The 18,730-nt window shown below is 40.8% G+C and overlaps 1 protein-coding gene and 1 long non-coding RNA gene across 3 annotated transcripts; one reads left to right on the forward strand and one right to left on the reverse strand.

Annotated features, from left to right (window-relative positions):
• Positions 1-7,487: 7,487 nt before the first annotated feature.
• On the forward strand, positions 7,488-10,544 carry LOC4352826 (meiotic recombination protein SPO11-4-like). The gene is made up of 3 exons (NM_001404749.1): positions 7,488-7,640; positions 8,536-9,965; positions 10,074-10,544. Exons 2-3 carry the CDS (start codon positions 8,550-8,552, stop codon positions 10,119-10,121), a joined length of 1,464 nt encoding a protein of 487 aa, NP_001391678.1. The 5' UTR covers positions 7,488-7,640; positions 8,536-8,549; the 3' UTR covers positions 10,122-10,544.
• Positions 10,545-11,315: 771 nt separating this feature from the next.
• LOC107279739 (uncharacterized) lies at positions 11,316-15,453 on the reverse strand. 2 transcript variants are annotated; one of them, XR_010738587.1, is made up of 7 exons: positions 15,253-15,453; positions 14,585-14,754; positions 13,803-13,930; positions 13,622-13,723; positions 13,468-13,529; positions 13,193-13,281; positions 11,316-11,543 (listed from the first exon to the last, which is right to left on the reverse strand). It is a non-coding gene; the product is annotated as an uncharacterized lncRNA (long non-coding RNA). The 2 variants fall into 2 exon arrangements; XR_010738588.1 differs by having other exon boundaries at positions 13,803-14,298; positions 15,253-15,421.
• Between the last annotated feature and the right edge of the window lie 3,277 nt (positions 15,454-18,730).

Below are 18,730 nucleotides of genomic sequence, written 5' to 3' on the forward strand. Positions count from 1 at the left end.
AGCTTTAGTTGCAGCTTTTCTCACTAAGATATTGGAACTGTAAAAGGCTTTAGTTAGTTTTTTCTCTCATATTATATGAAACCAAGGGCAAAATGGTCATTTTAAGTCTCTCTTGCAGACATGGCATACTAATTAGGAAAAAAAATTCTCTCTCTTGTGGTGTTTGTGTAAAAATTTTTGGGAGAGTGGCTAATCTAGCCTCGGCAACTTAATTTGGCTCTATTGGTTGCTTCTCGCTTTAGAGATCCCACCGGTATCAGCCAAATTGCCTTGCCAGATTAGATTAGTCAAGGCGAATGAGAGTCTATTATTGCTATTTGAAAAGTGCCTAGCTCTTTGATTGTTTAGACTCTAAGTTTCTTTACACACTTTGAGATGCATCATCCCTAGTAATGTTTAGAACCCTAAAAACTAACCTGGAACTAGTCATAATTAGAAATAGTATCGGGGTTTCAGCCGATCTTACATGATATGCCTGTTTCTTTAATTGTTACAAGTGTATCTGCCACCTATACAGGTGGGCCTCGCTATAACCTCATGTCGGAACCGGAGTACTAGCCGGCACGTTATCATCTTCTTTGCTCTGTTCTTCCGTTATCGGCTTATCTATATAGGTGTGTGTCGGAGTACTAGCCGGCACGTTATCATCTTCTTTGCTCTGTTCTTCCGTTATCGGCCGATATCTTGCTTGCATTGTCCTGTTTTACACGTTTTTATTCTTATAGGCAGTGCTTTGGCCGATAGGGTGTTCTTAGGGCATTATTGCTATTATCACTTATTATATCCAGTCCACAGCCGGCCCAATCGGTTAGGGACTACCAACGATATGCTATCGGCCGATCGACTATCGGCTGACTAACCTCTCCCCTTTCTGTTTCCTTGCTGATGGCAAGATCAAATCAGCTGGCACGCCCTTAGCACTTGAGGCAAGCCTTGGACCTGCACTGGAGTTAAGCAGATCTCTCAGGCCGCGCGTGTTTTTCCATCGACACGTACTTAAGTGACACTCGCTCTCAAGTTTAAGGACCGGCAATGTATTTTACTCGTAATATTTTTTAGGATTTGTTAAAAAAAAAGTTACTAAACATTCAATTAAACAAGACAAAACACCTTACTTTTTATTTATACTTAATATGTTACACACATTTTGTATTTAAACAAACTAAATCTAACTTCATAATGAAGAGATCATAAATGATTGTTTATATGTATTAAATACTATATATTTTTGAAAGCTAACAAAAAGTTTGAAAAAAGTTATCTAAGCAATGGCAATGAAGAAAAATTATAGAGAAACATTACTTTTGAAACATGACAGGTGTCATGCAGTTAATATTCTGCCTATATAAAATTTTCAAACGCAATATTTTTATATAAAAGGTAAATTTGTGAAAAAATTCTGAGATAAATGACAATTCATTTGTTTTAAGGGAGTGTTCTTTTCGGCCCATGGGTTTTTGTAGCACGCAAAATGAGAAATATGATTAGCATATGTTTAGGTAACTATTAATTATTAAAATCTTGGAAAATGGGATTTGTTTGGCTTTTTAAGCACCTTCGTGTATAGAAAGTTTCCGCATAAACCTATTGTTTAACAATTTGCGTGCTAACAGAAAACGAGAAATAGCTAAGCTCAATTAGCTCTTTAGAACATGGGCTAATTTGTCATGGACTAATCGTTTGTTCCAGCACCAATCAAACTAATAAGATAGTAAAAAAATAAGTTTGCTTTTCATTCGCTCCATATATGGGAACGTAAAAGCAATAAAGACTATAATACCTTCACTTATTGAGTTCCAACATAATTTTATGTATATCTCATATTTTCATAACTTTTTGCTACTGGAAATACAAAACAAATGTCTTTTGAGTAAATGGTTATTTAAGTTTGTCAGGGTTATGGATAACACATACCCAATAGTAATCGACTAAGCTCGGCAGGGCCCACCACATATCATGTCTTATATGGAAACAAACATCGTAAATAGAGGGAGTTCCGGATAAGAAAGGACAAAATATAGTTATACATGGAAACGATAAGGACTACTCGGATTGTATCCGTATTGGTCTCCCTAGTTTTACATGGATAGGGGGTACCTATAGGTATAAATACAAGCCCCCTAGGAGGAGAGGGAACAAGCCACAAGGCACAACATAGAAGCCACAAGACACAATATAGAAGCCACAAGATGCAAGCCAACACACCCCACCAGATATCGACATTAAAGATTAGTCTAGACAAACCCAATCGGCCAATCCAGTACCTACGGAGGCTGGCAAGAGGGATCTAGCGCCATCTCTTATGTCGATGAGATCATATTCGAGGAGGAAGACTACCCTGTCATCAACTACGAGTTGGTGTTCATGCCGCCAAGTCGACGACGGTTAGATATGTTATCCCAATTGTTGTACTATGTGGTTTTCTATATCAATCCCATATAAACAGGATGTAGGGCTATTACCTGTCAGCTAAGGGGCCCGAATCTGTATAAAAATCCCTGTCTCCATCTCTTTTACCTCAATCTCGCATATACCCTGGTACCGACGATTCCCATACCATCAAAATACCCTAATCATGACTATCAAACGTTGACAGTGGCGCGCCAGGTAGGGGAACTTGGTGCTTCAAGGTTTCGACGAGATGGGTTTAAGAGATGGATTCTCCAACAACAAGCTACTCGACGACTTCGGCTATGGGGGGATCCAACCTAACCGAAGTGCGTTATCTGGCGGACCGGGATCCTCGCCATCTCAAGCTTCATCAAAGCAGCGGACTTTTCGACGAGGGATACTTCAACTACTTTGGACCTGGGAAATTTGACCCGACCAGAGTACATTCCCTGATAAGATCGGAACCATCGTCGTTAACAATTTGATCTATCAAGATCATCCAAGCCTCAAGATACTCGACGTATCGAAAGATGTCAGATTATATGATGTCAAACGAGTATGTAACAAGGTAATTGGTAGATTGGTTTTTTAATTTAATCTACTAATTTCATAGATACATCCGGCATGTATCCACATAGGTACGCAATACTCTATATGTGATTTATCGTACCTATTCTTCAAATCAATACAATATTGTCAGATGTATGATTTATTATGTTTACCTAGAGCATATTTTTATACAATATCTACAGTGTGAGTGTTTCCAGTGTTAGACCGACTACGGGGCTCGCTCTTTCTTCTTCTGTATAAATCATGCTTGTTCATGGTTTACATAATACCCAATATTTAATCTTCTCATTATATCCTGATAATACTAGAAGATTCATGTAGTTTTTTGAGTACATACTCGATATTCTCTGCTATATATCTTGTCTTCTATAAAATATTCTTCAGGAACAATTGAGCAGTGAGCACTCGAGTAGGATGTGGTCGAGTACACCCCATTATCGAAAACGTTCTCAACAAATGTTGAGTTGTCGCACCCAACCTACCAATGAAGACCGACGACTTATCTCATATATAGCGCCAGCTACGGCTGGATTATTTGAGAAAGGGTTGTTAATGGATAATTCCTCATGAACGTTGTCGGCTTGATCACCCGACATGGTTGCGAACAGACATCCGGATATGCTACAAGTTGGGTATGTGAGTCATGCTGGCCACATGAGATACACATGTAATCAGAAACTCTAGCGCCCCTCCAGGTGATATACGCCTACACCTGGTCCTCAACCAGTAGATCGTAGCGATCTCTCACCACCTAAAAATTCATCTTCAGGTGATCGAGATACGCCTACACCTGGTCCTCGACCAGTAGATCGTAGCGATCTCTCACCACCTAAAAATTCATCTCCAGGTGATCGAGATACGCCTATATCTGGTCCTCGACCAGTAGATCGTAGCGATCTCTCACCACCTAAAAATTCATCTCCAGCTGATCGAGATACGCCTACACCTGGTCCTTGACCAGTAGATCGTAGTGATCTCTCATCATCTAAAAATTCATCTTCGCGTGATCGAGATACGCCTACTACTAGTACTTGACCAGTCGGTTACTGCAATCTCTCGACATCTAACACGACAATCAACATTGTCGTGATAGTGACAACCAAGACCGACTAGATCGCCGTTGTCACCAGGACGACGTCCAAGACTAACGACATCAGGACGACAATGGACAAGGTTAACGACATCACATGACGACGACGAAACTCGAGATCCCAGACTTCTAGAGGGCCTGAGAACGAGTTAGTAGGTCGAGGAGCCAAACCTCCAACTACGATAATTATTCCTTGTCTTTGTTGTCATTAGGAGACAGTTCTTGCAGGTCACGAGAACGTCGTCAATCCATTACTCTGGATTCCCTTCAAGTGGTTGAGGTACGACTACGACTAGTCTTCGATTAACAATGTAGTGATCCTCGTATCACGACTTCTAATGGTCGGGGTATGACTACGGCTGGTTTTCCACCAGCAAAGTAGCGCTCCTCGTACCACGACTTATAATGGTCGAGGTATGACTACGACTGGTCTTCGACCAGCAACATAGCGGTCCTCGCACCACGACTTCTAATGGTCAAGGTACGACTACGACTGGTCTTCGACCAGCAACTATACACCAGGTCTTTACCCGGTGTGGAAGTCATCTCATCACTTCATATACGTCAACTTCTGTAAGTGTTTATATGTGCAATATTTGTCTGGTGATCCTCCTTTCTTATATCACCTTCGTCTTGAAGTCAGTCCTACTGTCCCTTTACGATGTTCTAACAAACCTCCGAGAAACCTAAGGGAATTTCGGCTGGGGACGCCCAGAGCAGATAAGGTCTTGTTGGATTATAAGAGCCGAACAACCATGTAAAACCTGGTCATGTAAGAATGCTCAATGGATGCGTATTAACCAAGCCGTGTAATCGGAAATTGACTTTTCCAACTTCACGGCCGGAGGCTAGGATTTGTCAACTTTAGCTTGGTTTGTTATAAGATTCAAGCTGTCTTTGTGGAAAATAGTTTTTCCATAAAAAACAGTTGGGGGCTAGGAAGGGTACCAAACTCCGTTTGCTGAGGGAAACTCTAGCGAGCGTATTTTTTTATTGCCGCACATATATTCAATTTATTTTCAATTTTTCCATACATATTGCCCTTTGAGCGTTCGCTCAGGGGCTATTTCTATTTAATATTCTGTTCTGAGAATTGATTTCAGGAAAGTCAGACATCAAAACAGTCAAGTCAGATTTTCAAGGCTTTGTCGCAAACTTTGCACCTTCTCGATTACTCGAGAACGGTTGATGGAGCTTGACAAGTAATATGGAATGAAGCGATGGTGTACCCGTCGAGATGGAATTTCTTGACTTCAATCCAAATTCTCGATTACGGCAAGACAGGAGACTTAGTCGCATGCTCCGTACCTTCTCGGTTGACATCGGAGATTAACCTAGACAAACCCAATATAGTGCCTACAAAGACTGATAAGAGGAATCTAGCGTTATTTCTGATCACACCGAGAACGGTCAAGCGAGCACGACAATAGTTATTCCAAAGTCTTCGATTGAGAACATCAACTCGTTCATTTGTATTGAAGTTGGGGGCTACTGTCAGGGTTATAGATACCACATACCCAATAGTAATCGACTAAACTCGGCAGGGCCCACCACATACCATGTCTTATTATATGGAAACAAACCTCATACATAGAGGGAGTTCTGGATAAGGAAGGACAAATATAGTTCTACATGGAAACGATAAGGACTACTCGGATTGTGTCCATATTGGTCTCCCTAGTTTTACTTGGACAAAGGGGCACCTATGGGTATAAATACAAGCCCCCCAGGAGGAGAGGGGACAAACCACAAGACACAACATAGAAGCCACAAGATGCAAGCCAACACACCCTGCCAGATATCGACATCGCAGATTAGCCTAGATAAACCCAATCCAGTACCTACAGAGGCCGGCAAGAGGGATCTAGCACCATCTCTGATGTCGACGAGATCATATTCGAGGAGGAAGACTACCCCCTCATCGACTGCGAGTTGGTGTTTATGCCGCCAAGTCGACGACGGTAGGATAGGTTATCCCAATTGTTGTAGGGCTATTACCTGTCAGATAAGGGACCCGAACCTATATAAAAATCCCTGTCTCCATCTCTTTTACCTCAATCTCGCATATACCCTAGTACCAACGATCCCCATACCATCAAAATATCCTAGTCGTGACTATTAAACATCGACAAAGTTAATAAATGAGCAAGCGGTTTGGCAGGACTTATTGAAGAGAAAATATCTTTATAATCAGTCTATAACCCAAGTTGATAGGAAACAAGGTGATTCTCATTTTTGTCAGATCTCATGAAAGTCAAGAGTACTTTCTTAAATATGGGTTATTGGATTGTGAATAATGGGGAAAAAACAAGATTTTGGAAAGATAGGTTAGGGAACTTAGCTTTTAAAGATAAGTATCCTTCCTTATATACTATTGTCAGAAGGAAGAACTCTTCAATTGCTAGAGTTATTGGTTCCGTTCCGCTTAATGTTTCTCTTAGGAGGGCATTAGTTAGTCAGAATCTTGTATCTTGGCATAATTTGTGTGCTTCTATTATTCATATCCAGTTGAATCAATCTTCTGATTGTTTTATATGGAATTATAATCAGAATGGATGGTTCTCGGTTGGGTCAATGTATTTAGCTTTGATTAATAATGGCTGTATCGAGAGAAATAAGATAATTTGGAAGCTTAAGATGCCGCTTAAGATTAAGATCTTCATGTGGTACTTGCTTAAAGGGATGGTATTAACTAAAAATAATTTGGCTAGACGTAATTGGAATGGTAGTTTAAGGTGTTGTTTATGTATGAAAAATGAGTCTATTATTATCTTTGTGCAAAGTTTATATGGATAGCAGTTCAATTCTCTTTTGGTTTATACCTTCCTATTAGCATATCTCATATTTTTTATAGGTGGCTTTTAGGGGTGGACAGGAAAAAGAGTAAACTTCTGTTGGTTGGAGCTTCTGCAATATGTTGGGCTCTGTGGTTGAGTAGGAATGATATGATTTTTGACAAATCATTATCTATTTCATATATGCAGGTAATTTTCAAGGCAACATATTGGCTCCGGTGTTGGGTACAATTACAAAGGTATGATGAAGATGAAGAACTTCTAAAAGTTACATGTTGTAAGCTCGAGACGACGGTTATGCAACTTTTTGCCAATTATGAATGGAGATTCTCAAACTTCAATAAATATGTACTCCTTTTCATATAAGGGTTATTCCTTTTATTAGTTTGTTGTTTTCAATTTATTTGAATTACACTAGTTTCTTAGTTTCTAGAGTGGTAGTTTGTAATAATTGGTTGTAGCTCTTTTAAGCACAGACCGGATGTTATATTTCATTATTAAAAAAAAAACTTAAAGCCAGCTTATTTTAGGAAAAAGGAAGAAGGCTAAAAATGATTATTATGCGACGAAGGGAATGCCATTTGAACTCGGAGTCTCGGACGATGAAAGCTACTTTACTGAAACAGTAAAAGAAAAAAAAAGAAAGTAAAATCAGTTAATGAAACAAGTACTGTAGAGAGAGAGAGAGAGAGAGAGGAGGGGAATTTCTTGCCTCTCGCTCAGATCCGTTCCTCCGGCGAAAAGCGACGGCGACTTTGTTGACGCTGCGGCCTCTTCCCGACCGCGCAGCAAAGGTGAATCTCCTCCCTTCCTTTGTTCATCCTGCGGTTTCCTCTCTCCCTCTTGGCTCTTGCTCTCTTCTCTACGGTTTTGATGTGCGCGTGCCCTGTGGTCCATTTGGGTGATTTTGAATCGGGCACGTTTGGATCCTTGGCAAACCAAATCCTAGCCTTGCTTCATCTCCAGCGCAGTGCCTTGTGATCCGCTGGGCTGCTGCCTTGTCAGATCCCGCCAACATTGCGCCGCTGTTCTGCCAGATCTTGCCGTCGCTGCCACATTGCGCAAAGAAGCCGAAAGCCCTTCCAATCTGGCCGGCCACATGCTGTTGCATGAAGCAACTGGCAGAAGATATTTGTGTTTGGAATTTTGGGGATACTTCAACCGAATGAGCGAGCTATCGACTGTCTTGGACTAATGAGAGAATTAAACACATTTTTTACCCTACACATTGTTTTGTGACTATTAATCTTCCTCAGGCACATTTAGTTTCAGGTCTTCAACCAAACAGAACCAACTCAGATATGCCTCATCAGGCAACAAACATCAAAATATCACGAAACTCTCAGGCAGCACTTTTTCTCAGGCATAGCTCAGGGTAGCAATCAAAATCAGTAACGAAGTAATTTTCATGTAGGCCCATGATAAGTGATAAGTTTTTAGATCAAAGGCTCACCAGCCCGGCTTTTATAGAAAGCCAAAATGGCAACATGTCATCCCGATAAGTGCCAAGTGCTTATACGGGTGCTTAGAAAATGATCAAAGTTAACTTATCCTTACCTGGCTAAGCAAGGTGGGAGAAAGATCCAAACGTACACATCTCCCTATTGCTCCATATGAAATTGGAGTATTTTTTAAATCTTGCCTATCTTTTTTTCCCTATCTAATATCTATTGTTTGCTTACGATGCAGATTTGAGGTCACCAATGGATGATTCAACGGATGACGATTCGTATCATCCAAGAAAACACTATGCTTATGATCGTCAGGTTTCTTCAAGCAGATGGCGTACCAGCCGCGAGTATATCAGAGGTCCCGGCCCCGAAACTCATACTACTGAGAGTGCTCAAGATGGACAGGATCCACCTGCTGGAGTATATTCCTATGGTTATTTTTCTGGCAGTGGTAATGATCCTCAAGTTCAAGGACACTTTGTTCCGGAGATTCAAAAGTACAACCCTTACGTGATTTTCAAAGGTGAACAACTCCCGGTTCCTATATGGGAACTGCCAGAGGAGAAGGTCCAAGATTTTCATGATAGGTACTTTATTGCAAAAGACAAGAGTCGAGTTGAAGCCAGGAAGACTCTGAATAGGTTGTTAGAGGGGAACATCAATACAATTGAAAGGGGACATGGATATAAATTCAATATTCCAAAATATACAGATAACATGGAGTTTAATGAGGAAGTCAAGGTTTCTCTAGCAAAAGCAGGCAAGACCATAAGCCGTTCCTTTTGCAATGCGAATCAGCGGGAAGTTGCATCTAGGACTGGCTATACCATTGATCTAATAGAACGGACACTTGGGGCTGGATTGAACATCTCGAAGAGAACTGTCTTATACACAAACAAGGATCTGTTTGGGGATCAAAGTAAATCAGATCAAGCGATCAATGACATCTGCGCTTTGACAAATATCAGAAGGGGCTCTTTGGGTATAATAGCAGCTGAAAAAGGAATTGTAGTTGGAAACATTTTCCTGGAATTGACAAATGGCAAATCGATTAGTTGTTCTATTGGAGTGCAGATACCACACAGGCTTGACCAGATCAAAGATGTTTGTGTTGAAATAGGTTCACGCAACATAGAGTATATTCTTGTTGTGGAAAAGCATACAATGTTGAATTATCTACTAGAGATGGACTATCACACCAATAACAACTGTATAATTCTGACAGGATGTGGCATGCCAACCCTCCAAACAAGGGATTTCCTCAGATTCTTGAAACAACGCACTGGACTACCTGTCTTTGGACTTTGTGATCCAGATCCTGAAGGTATAAGTATTCTTGCTACGTATGCTAGAGGGTCTTGCAATTCAGCATATGACAATTTCAATATTTCCGTGCCATCTATTTGTTGGGTTGGATTGTCATCCTCAGACATGATAAAGTTGAATTTGTCTGAGACCAACTACTCACGTTTGTCTCGCGAGGACAAAACTATGTTGAAGAACCTTTGGCAGGACGATTTGTCCGATGTATGGAAACGCAGAATCGAAGAAATGATAAGTTTTGACAAGAAGGCCTCTTTTGAAGCTATTCATAGTTTGGGGTTTGATTATTTTGCAACCAATTTGCTTCCGGATATGATTAACAAAGTACGAGAAGGCTATGTTCAGGTATATTTCTCACTCCTATAGCAACTTGTATTTTTTTTATATTACTTTGAAATTCGTGATCCATGAGCACACTTTTTCTTATATATCAGTGTATACATTCTTTGCTAGGTTCAAGAGAAAAAAGAGCCTCAAGACACTGAAGCCAGTGAGGACTGATTTGGAGGACTCTAATGCAGCTAGAGATTCAGATCCATAAGTTTCTACAAGTAAAAGTTGGAGCAGCAGATTGGAACTGCATGTTGATTTTTGTGGATGCTCAAGCTTCACTCGTATGTTTGGCTTCTGATAAGTCTGTAATAGCTTAGCAGCACAATTATTATAGTTGTCTTCTAGGTGATCGATCTCCTAAATACTTGCACCACTATTATTGTAGTTGTCTTTTATGTGATCGATCTCCTAAGTACCTTTCTGTCTGTAATAGTTTAGCAACACCATTATTATAGTACTAGTTATCGTCTAGGTGATCGATCTCTCCTAAGTGCTTGCACTATTGTTACTGAAGTTGTCTTCTAGCACTATTGGTACTGCAGTTGTTTTTTCGCTGATCGAACTTCTAAGTGCGGTATTATTGTTAAGAGTAAATTGCAACTTGTGCCACCTTTTCTTACCACTAGTAATCATGCACGTGCAATGCACGTTTTCCATGTCACATCTAACATCAACCTTACATTTTATGGTCTCCATACGTATACAGGATATTCATTTTCATTTAGTGGTGAATTAAAGTTATCCAGCTTCATTTTATTTCCATTCTAGCTCGAAATGAAAAAGAAAAATACAACATATTATTGCATTCAACTAATAATACAACTAACAATAAATAAATCACTAAAACAAAGAAGAAATTAAACCTCATTTTATTTCCATACAAAATGAAGATTAAAAAGAAATTCACTCATTACAACCAAAACACAAGTGCACATGGAATTCTAATGCGGCGATGAAATTAAAAAAAAAACAAATACCCTCCAAGGCATATTACTTTTTTCAGCGAAACCAAGGACAAATCAATTCATTCTGTGTAGAGACAAAAAAAAATTGTATGGATACATGCAACCAATAAGTAATAATATGGTTGCCCAGGTTCTAGGACATTTAAGTCTTAGATGTATGAAGAATGCAAATATGCCCATCCTAGTTGAAAAAAAAAATCAGAAAATGAAATATGGATGGAGGGAGTACGACCTTACAACCGAGTGAAATTTGAATGAGACTAATGAGTTTCGGAACTAATGAGAATATAAAATTATAAATCAGTGATTATTTCTTATGACTCCAAACAAAAGTTCATCAAGATCACTTTAAATTGATCAAATGCTTTGAATTCTTCAGTTTGAACTGAATGCTTCCTGAACTTGAACGCCAATTCATATAAATGGGACCCATGTGAAACATCAATTTGCAAAATCCATAATTAAGGAACTTACTTATATTTCTACAAATATTATAACTTACAAAGGTTGAAAAAAAGTTAGGAACAGGAAAAATAGAAATATATAGCAACCACATGCTTTAGACTTATTTAGCAAAACAATATGCTCTAGCATATTCCACTTTGAATGTCCTGCTTCACTTGGGCTGCAGAGAAGTGAAAAAGGTATATTAAAAACTATTAAAAGATGGTTTGACCATAATTACACAAATAAAAAGGCTAAGGCATGGATCAACATTAATCCGTTCCTTTGAGTTTAGCTTCAGTGGTGTTTTCCAAAGCTTATAGTTACCATATCAGCCTACATTAAACATAATCATATCCCAAGTCCCACCCCCACTATGTTTAAATTTCAAGTAGGGAACAATGCAATGTTCTACAGTGCCACTAAATTAAGTGAACTGATACATTCAAATAAATTAGTTCCCGACTGCAACAAACAAACTCAGCCTAAGTGTGTTCTCAAGCCAACAAAAAGCAAGAACCATAATGTAAAATTCTAAGAATAATAAATACAATAGTTAAATCCATAAAAGAAAAGAAACATCAAGCTTGATAGCAACCACGGACACACTACCCAGAAACTGTATCAAAACAAAGAAAAATACAGCTTCATACATACTACAGTAATACAATATCATAATACATAATTCAACCAAGTAGCACCGAAAAGTGATCTCATTACAAGTGCTCGCGTGAAATTCATGTCACATACAACAGAAACAAAATAAAATGTTAAGGTACATTTCAAAACCAGGTGCCATGCAATAAAAATATGTTTGAGAAAGCGCACCCCTTTTGCCAAGTGCCACCCTATAAAAATATTTTGAGAAAGAACATCCCAGTGGAGAGCTTAGGTTACCCTGGCTGTGCTATGGGGACATCAGAGTGGAGAAGGCCCTAAACTTGTGCACAAAATAGATAGTGTCCTCTAATATAATGAAAATTGAGATTGTGTCCTCTAGTATTCTTAACGGAAATTCAAGCTTTGGTTTTCATAACAAGCTCAATACTGTAGCCCCAGAAGTGGAGAGAATGTATAGATCATTGGGCACCCATTTTTTTAGACAATCCCATATCCAAGAGGTAGTTGATTCAATAAACATTCAAATACTGTCAAACCTTAGATGAAATCCTTCTTTAAAACGTTATTACAAAGTTAAAAAGACTTTTAAAATGCAGCAAAAAGCAACTACAATGAACCATAATGCAGGAGGTCTGATATATCATACCCTTTTGAAGTTGGCACCATAATTCACCAGTAAAAACAATTCCTGGAATCAGTTCATCTGGAAACACAAATATTTAGGTCCTTTCCTGAATTCATTAAAATTTCACATTTTCTGAATATGAATTTAGAGAACAGAAAATATGAAAATTTTGAAGTGGTATTGAAGCGACTGGTCCAGAGTTTCAGACACAGGTATGTCAGGTTTCGCTAGTCAGTGGGTACGGTTGTCAGGATCAGGCTATAAATTTGATTCCAATCCTTGATATATATCCAAGTATGCAAATCAACAATTATCCATTTCTGCTTGTAATGATTAAGAAATGATGCTAATAGGGGAAGAAGTGCATGATTACATGAGAATTTGGTGATCCACATAATTAAATATTCCAGCAGCATGATAATATGATTCCAGCAATGCTATGATTTGCAAGGCCAGAAAAGAAAGGGATGCCTTATTATTTTAAACCACCGCTGACAAAAATTGCATCACTTTTGACCAGACAAAGTGCATAATTTCTTGGTTTTAATCAAGCTGAGCAGAAATAAAATAGAAGCAAGCATCACCTTCGAACGCATACACCATTACCACAATTATACTCATTTACCATAAAACATAAGCCAAAAGTGGATGGCCAATGTACCTCAACAGCTGCCTGGCAAAAAAAACCTGATCAGCTCTGTTATACTAATCATAAAACCTCATTTTCTACCTCCTAGGGCTAGATTGATCTCCTAGTTTGCAATGATTAAATAAGAAATACCATAAGTTTTTAGTCATGTACTTTTATTAGATTCAAATTTCACGAATGAACTACCACAGCAGAAAGTGAAGCGTATACCTCTCTATCACGCTTTCTTCTAAGTTCGATTGCACTTAAATTAGTAACATTGGCAGGTGTACCTGAAGAAAATTGCATAAAACATTTGCATTGAAGTGGCATCCTACCTCCGTTAGGAAAAAAACAATTCTTTGTGTATAGCAGTGATGTGAACCTGTGACGATTGTAGAAGGAATAGACACATTAGAAGGTGTTTCATTTCGAACTTCAGATGTAGCAATTGTCGGTGACATATTTTCATCACTGTACTCGGTTCCTGAAACAAGGCTTAAATATTGATGTCAAATTCATGACAGGAAGCAAAAAAAAAAAAAAAAAGGAGAGCATTGTGGTACCTGTTAGAGATGCAAAGTTATCCTTCTTGCTCTGCTTGTATTCACGTTTTTTTTTTGAAGATTGGCCTCTTTTTCATCAGTGCATAGTGAACCGCACCTCTCTCTGGCACAATTTGTTGTAGGAGAACCTAAATCCAGAAGACATTATTATCAGACTGGAACATGGTACCGAAGCTAAAAATATGGCACTGTTATTGCAGCACTCAGAGGCAGTAATGGAGGGTTGGTACTACTGGTAATGATCACCGTGGGTCCAATAAAAATAGCAAAGTTACATACTCCACCAAAGCTGATAATATAGGTATAGCAACTCAAAATATTAAACGCAAGCAGCAGTGAGCTTGCCGATTAAGATTAAGATCAAAACTTGCTGAACAAACGTGAGCTGCGTGATTAAGATTAAGATTATTATTCTAGTGTTATAGACTCGATTAATCGACAGGCTCCCATGAGTTAGTGGCCAACACATTCCAGGATCCTAGCTCTGCCTGGCTGCCTGCAGAAGCACACACGAAACAACCTAAAACAACTCTGAAACTGAAACTCTGAACTCTGAAAAATGGCTGGAAAAGCGACAAATGTTAAGAAGAAAAGATTCCTGCAAAATGGCGAGATCTCTTTACTCTAATTGGCTATCTAGATGCATGCATATAAGCTACGGCAATATTTTGTGAATCTAAAAAAATATGCAGCTAGAAAGGAAGCATAGCTTGTTTTGTTGTAAACAAACATGATGCCTAATAGAGTATATATCGAGAAATTTGTGGAAACAAACATGGTACCTATGTTGGTTCGTGGACTGGGTTGTACGACTGCGGAAGCATCATTCTCCTGGTCAGGGGTTTCATTTTGTTGAGGATGGGCAGACTTTCCATGTGTTGTCGTGTAATTTGATGGCGCCGGCCTCATTAGGGCGCCCAGCCTTGCAACGGCGGTCACGGGTGTTAATGGCCTAGGCGCATGTCAGTGAGGAATTATGTTGACATACATAAATCAAACACAATATATCATTTGAATGACAGTGTGTGTATAAAAAGGCAATTAATAGAAGGTGTACAGCAAGACATGATGCTGTAAATAACAGAAATTAACAGTGAAAATATTATGTGCATATATGCAATCAAAGAAGGGAATTAGAAAGGTTAAAACATGAACTGATGAACCAAAGTGGGTGCTAATTTGTACACTGCTCATTGCCAAAACCTAACATTTGATTCAGATAACTTGATTACGCCCATGACCTTGCAATCCGAAAAAGAAAAAAAAATCATGTCTAGCTGTATATACATGGAAATCAAGGAGTAATCCTGTACTGATCCAGAAGAGAATTTCAGTTTGCACTATATGTAGACAACATTCATTCAATCGGTTGTGCATAATACATTCAATCTGTTATGCATTATACATTCTGAAGTACATTCTCAGATGGAAAAGGAATAGAGTCTCGTACCTGCACAGCCTCCGCCGGCGGCGTCTCCGGCCCCTCAGCCTAGACAGCAGAACAGCTCCATGCCCGTCGCCGGAAAGAGGAGGAGTAGGCGGGGCGGCAGAAGGCGGGGGAGGAGGCGCGACGGCGGAAGGAGGAGGAGGAGGCGCGGCGGCAGAAGGCGGAGAAGGCAGAGGCGGAAGGAGGAGAAGGCGCGGGCGGTCTGGCGACGGTTTTTTTTTTTCGATTTGGCGACGGTTTCCTTTGAGAAGCGCTAATTGGATGGTTAGGCGCTAATTGCAATTGCGGTGTTAATTGCACTTAACAACTCGTACTTTTTATATTAGTCTAGAATAAGCGTTAATTGCAATTGCGGTGTTAATTGCACTTAACAACTCGTATTTTTTATATTAGTCTAGATTATTTCGACTTGACTAGGACAAAACCAAGCCTTTTCACTTTGGTCTCTGTATCTTTTCACTTTGGACCTGGTATCTTTACATGTTATTTCAATTTGGACTCCATTCTTCTTCCTCCAGTTCCCTTTCTCCTCTCTCCCCTACGTATAGCTCGAGAGGCACCCTATACTCGAGCAGCGCATGTGGAGGAAAAGCACTGTATCAGGGCTGTGTTTAGATCTAAAGTTTGGATCCAAACTTCAGTCATTTTCCATCACATCAACATGTCATACACACACAACTTTTCAGTCACATCATCTCCAATTTCAACCAAAATCTAAACTTTGCGCTGAACTAAACATAGCCTAGGTTTAACCCTGAAACCTCCTTTACACTGCATGTCTACACCCTTTTCTGAATTCTGATGGAGACGGCGTTGCTGCAACGGAACAGTTTGATTGATGAAGACAAATGGCAGGATAATTCAGAGTCATTCCCTCTTCCTGCATGGAGTGCCGGACTCATCTCCTTCCACTTTTCTCCTCATTACTGATCAAGCAACTCAATTTGAACATGTAAAGTCTTCCAGAGACTAGTTCATGGGTGGATGTTTCCGGAGTGTTCAGTTCGAGGCCTCCTAAAGAATCATGAATTTTCTTAACCATGTTTGAACCGCTGCTCAAAGATCAGTAGGCTAGTTTTGTATGTCAGTTTGATCCAACGGCTGTAATATTTTGAGTGATGTGGCTCATTGTGGTGATGAGAAAGATTAGTTATTTCACTACTTTAGATGTGACACTGGTTTTGAGTAATTTGGAGGTATGGACATAATACTATTCTTATAATTTTTTTGAGAAGATCTATAAAATGCCATCGACAAGCACCCTAATCTCAGAAATGACATCGACAAAGCCAACTTCCCAGAAATGCCATTGCACAAGCCTCTTTCTTCCAAAAATGCCATCACCGTCAACTCCACACCGTTAGAACCGTTATTTTTTTAATAATGACCATTTTGCCCTCGGTGCAAAATATACCCAGTTCACTGTCAAAGAAAAAAATTATAACCCTAACCCTATCGCTACTGATCCCAATCCCCCCGATCCAGCATTCTACCGATCCCAATCCCCGATGGCGTCTCGCGGCGGCAGTCCCCGGCGGTGCCCGTGGCACCGCTATGCTAGCGGTCCACGGGGGCGGTGCGGCGAGGAAGACCAGGGCGGCGACGTGGTAGGGCGCCACGAGGAGGTCCACGGTGATGGCGGCGTGGCAGGGTGCGGCGAGGAGGAGCAGGGCGGCGACGCGGCAGGACATGGCGAGGAGGAGCAGGGCGGCGGCGTGGCAAGGCGACGCGAGGAGGTCCACGGCAGCGCGGCGGTCACAGGATGTGGCGCGGGGGCCGTAGGCGCCGGCGAGGGGGAGGAGAGGCCCACAGCTTAAGTCGCTGAGGTCGCCGTGGAGGAGGAGGCTGCAGTCCTAGCAAGTGGCGCAACTCTCAGATTTGAACTTTTTCCCTTTTTGTTTGATTTCTTTTGAAGACTTTGCCGGCGAGGAGGGGAAATCCCGATCCGGCGAGGAGGCCAAGGGCGGCGGCGCGGCGAGGAGGTCCAGGGAGCGGCGAGGAGGCCCGCGGCGCCGGCGCGGTAGGGAGCGGCGAGGAGGCCTCGTGGCGGCGGCGTTGCAGGGCACGTTGACGCGGTTCATGGAGGTGCGGCGTGGGGGCCGTAGGTGCCGGTGAGCAGAGCCCCACAGGCGCCAACGAGGAGGGTAAATTTGTTTTGCTTCTTTTGATGAATTTGAAATATGCAAGAGATGAATTTTGTGTGTGGATAGTAGATTGATTCAGTTGTCCTTCTGTTGCTGTGTGTATGGCCCTATTTTTGCTCAGCAAAACAATCCTGATTATTGATAGCAAAATTTCTTTCTGAAAGAATTGCGATGGCAAAATGTGTGAAATTAGTTTGTGAATTTAATTCTGAAATAATTTGATTGATAACAAAATAATGATGTACGTGAATTTAGTTGTGGACAGAAATATAAATTTAAATGAAAGATGAATCCTTTCTTGCAAAGTTAACGCATCCACGTCATCAACAAAACTTCGATATTTTCGTGAGCCAATAAGAACCATCAGATTCCCCAAATGGATAAATTAAGAAGATAAACATCCTTGATGAAACTTATACCAAAACTAGATCCTTCCATACCCTTAGAATCGATTCTTTTTATACTGTATTTACCCCTCCTCTCCTCTCCTTTGCGCGCTGCGCCACACCACCGCCTCCACTCCAAGTCATCGTCATCCCAGCTGCCGCGTCTTCCTCCTATCCCCCCACCGCCTCCGAAGTCGGCTCCTCGTCCCCGCCGTGGCCAAATCGAGGCCGCCGCTCCATCCAGGCCGCACCGCGTTCCTCGTCAGATTCAAGCACCCCGCACTGAGCTCGATCGGGGGCAAGCCACCGCAAGCTCAGGAATCGCTGGGATCCAAACCATACCGACGATGAAGATGGGTGGCGGCGAGGCTGAGGTACCACACGCATCCTCTTTCGCTGGGCTGAGCAGCTCAACAATTTTCCTCTGGGAGCAACAGAGTGGGATGATGCGACGCCGCCATCTTCCACTTCTTCCTCCCTATCCCTGCACTTTTGCCTGCTCCCACGCATCAGGTATGGGAGTGGAGAAGGCGGCAGCGGCAGGGAGACACCCCTGGAATCGTGGATGCCAATAAAAAAAAAGTGCTTCTTTCCAGTTTAGATTGAAATGAGCAAATAGCAAAAAGAGATAAGAGGTCATAAGCACATGACTTCATTGCAAGGTTAGTGCTGCCTCCTTCAATGTGTTACAGTAAAAAGTTGCTCAAGTGACTCACGGTGACTGAACAATTTGGAATGAACATGCAACTGTCCAAGTAAGATGTTGACCTATAGGGATATGGTGACTCACTGTGACTGAACAATTTGGAATGAATATGCAACTGTCAATTGAGATGTTGACCTATAGGGATGAATTGGAAAGAAGTACAGCAAGATGACTGAATTTACTGCAAAACTATGACTGAATTATACAAGTTTATAAATTAAGGTTGAGTCCATGGGGGCTTAGAT

This window comes from Oryza sativa, chromosome 12, assembly GCF_034140825.1.
Source record: "Oryza sativa Japonica Group chromosome 12, ASM3414082v1".
NCBI lineage: Eukaryota > Viridiplantae > Streptophyta > Magnoliopsida > Poales > Poaceae > Oryza > Oryza sativa.

Excerpts from the sequence above, each read along its gene's own strand:
- LOC4352826 (NM_001404749.1), top strand. The coding sequence starts at position 8,550 with ATGGATGATTCAACGGATGACGATTCGTATCATCCAAGAAAACACTAT. Across the intron at positions 9,966-10,073 it reads TACGAGAAGGCTATGTTCAG|GTTCAAGAGAAAAAAGAGCC; the intron begins GTATATTTCTCA and ends ATTCTTTGCTAG.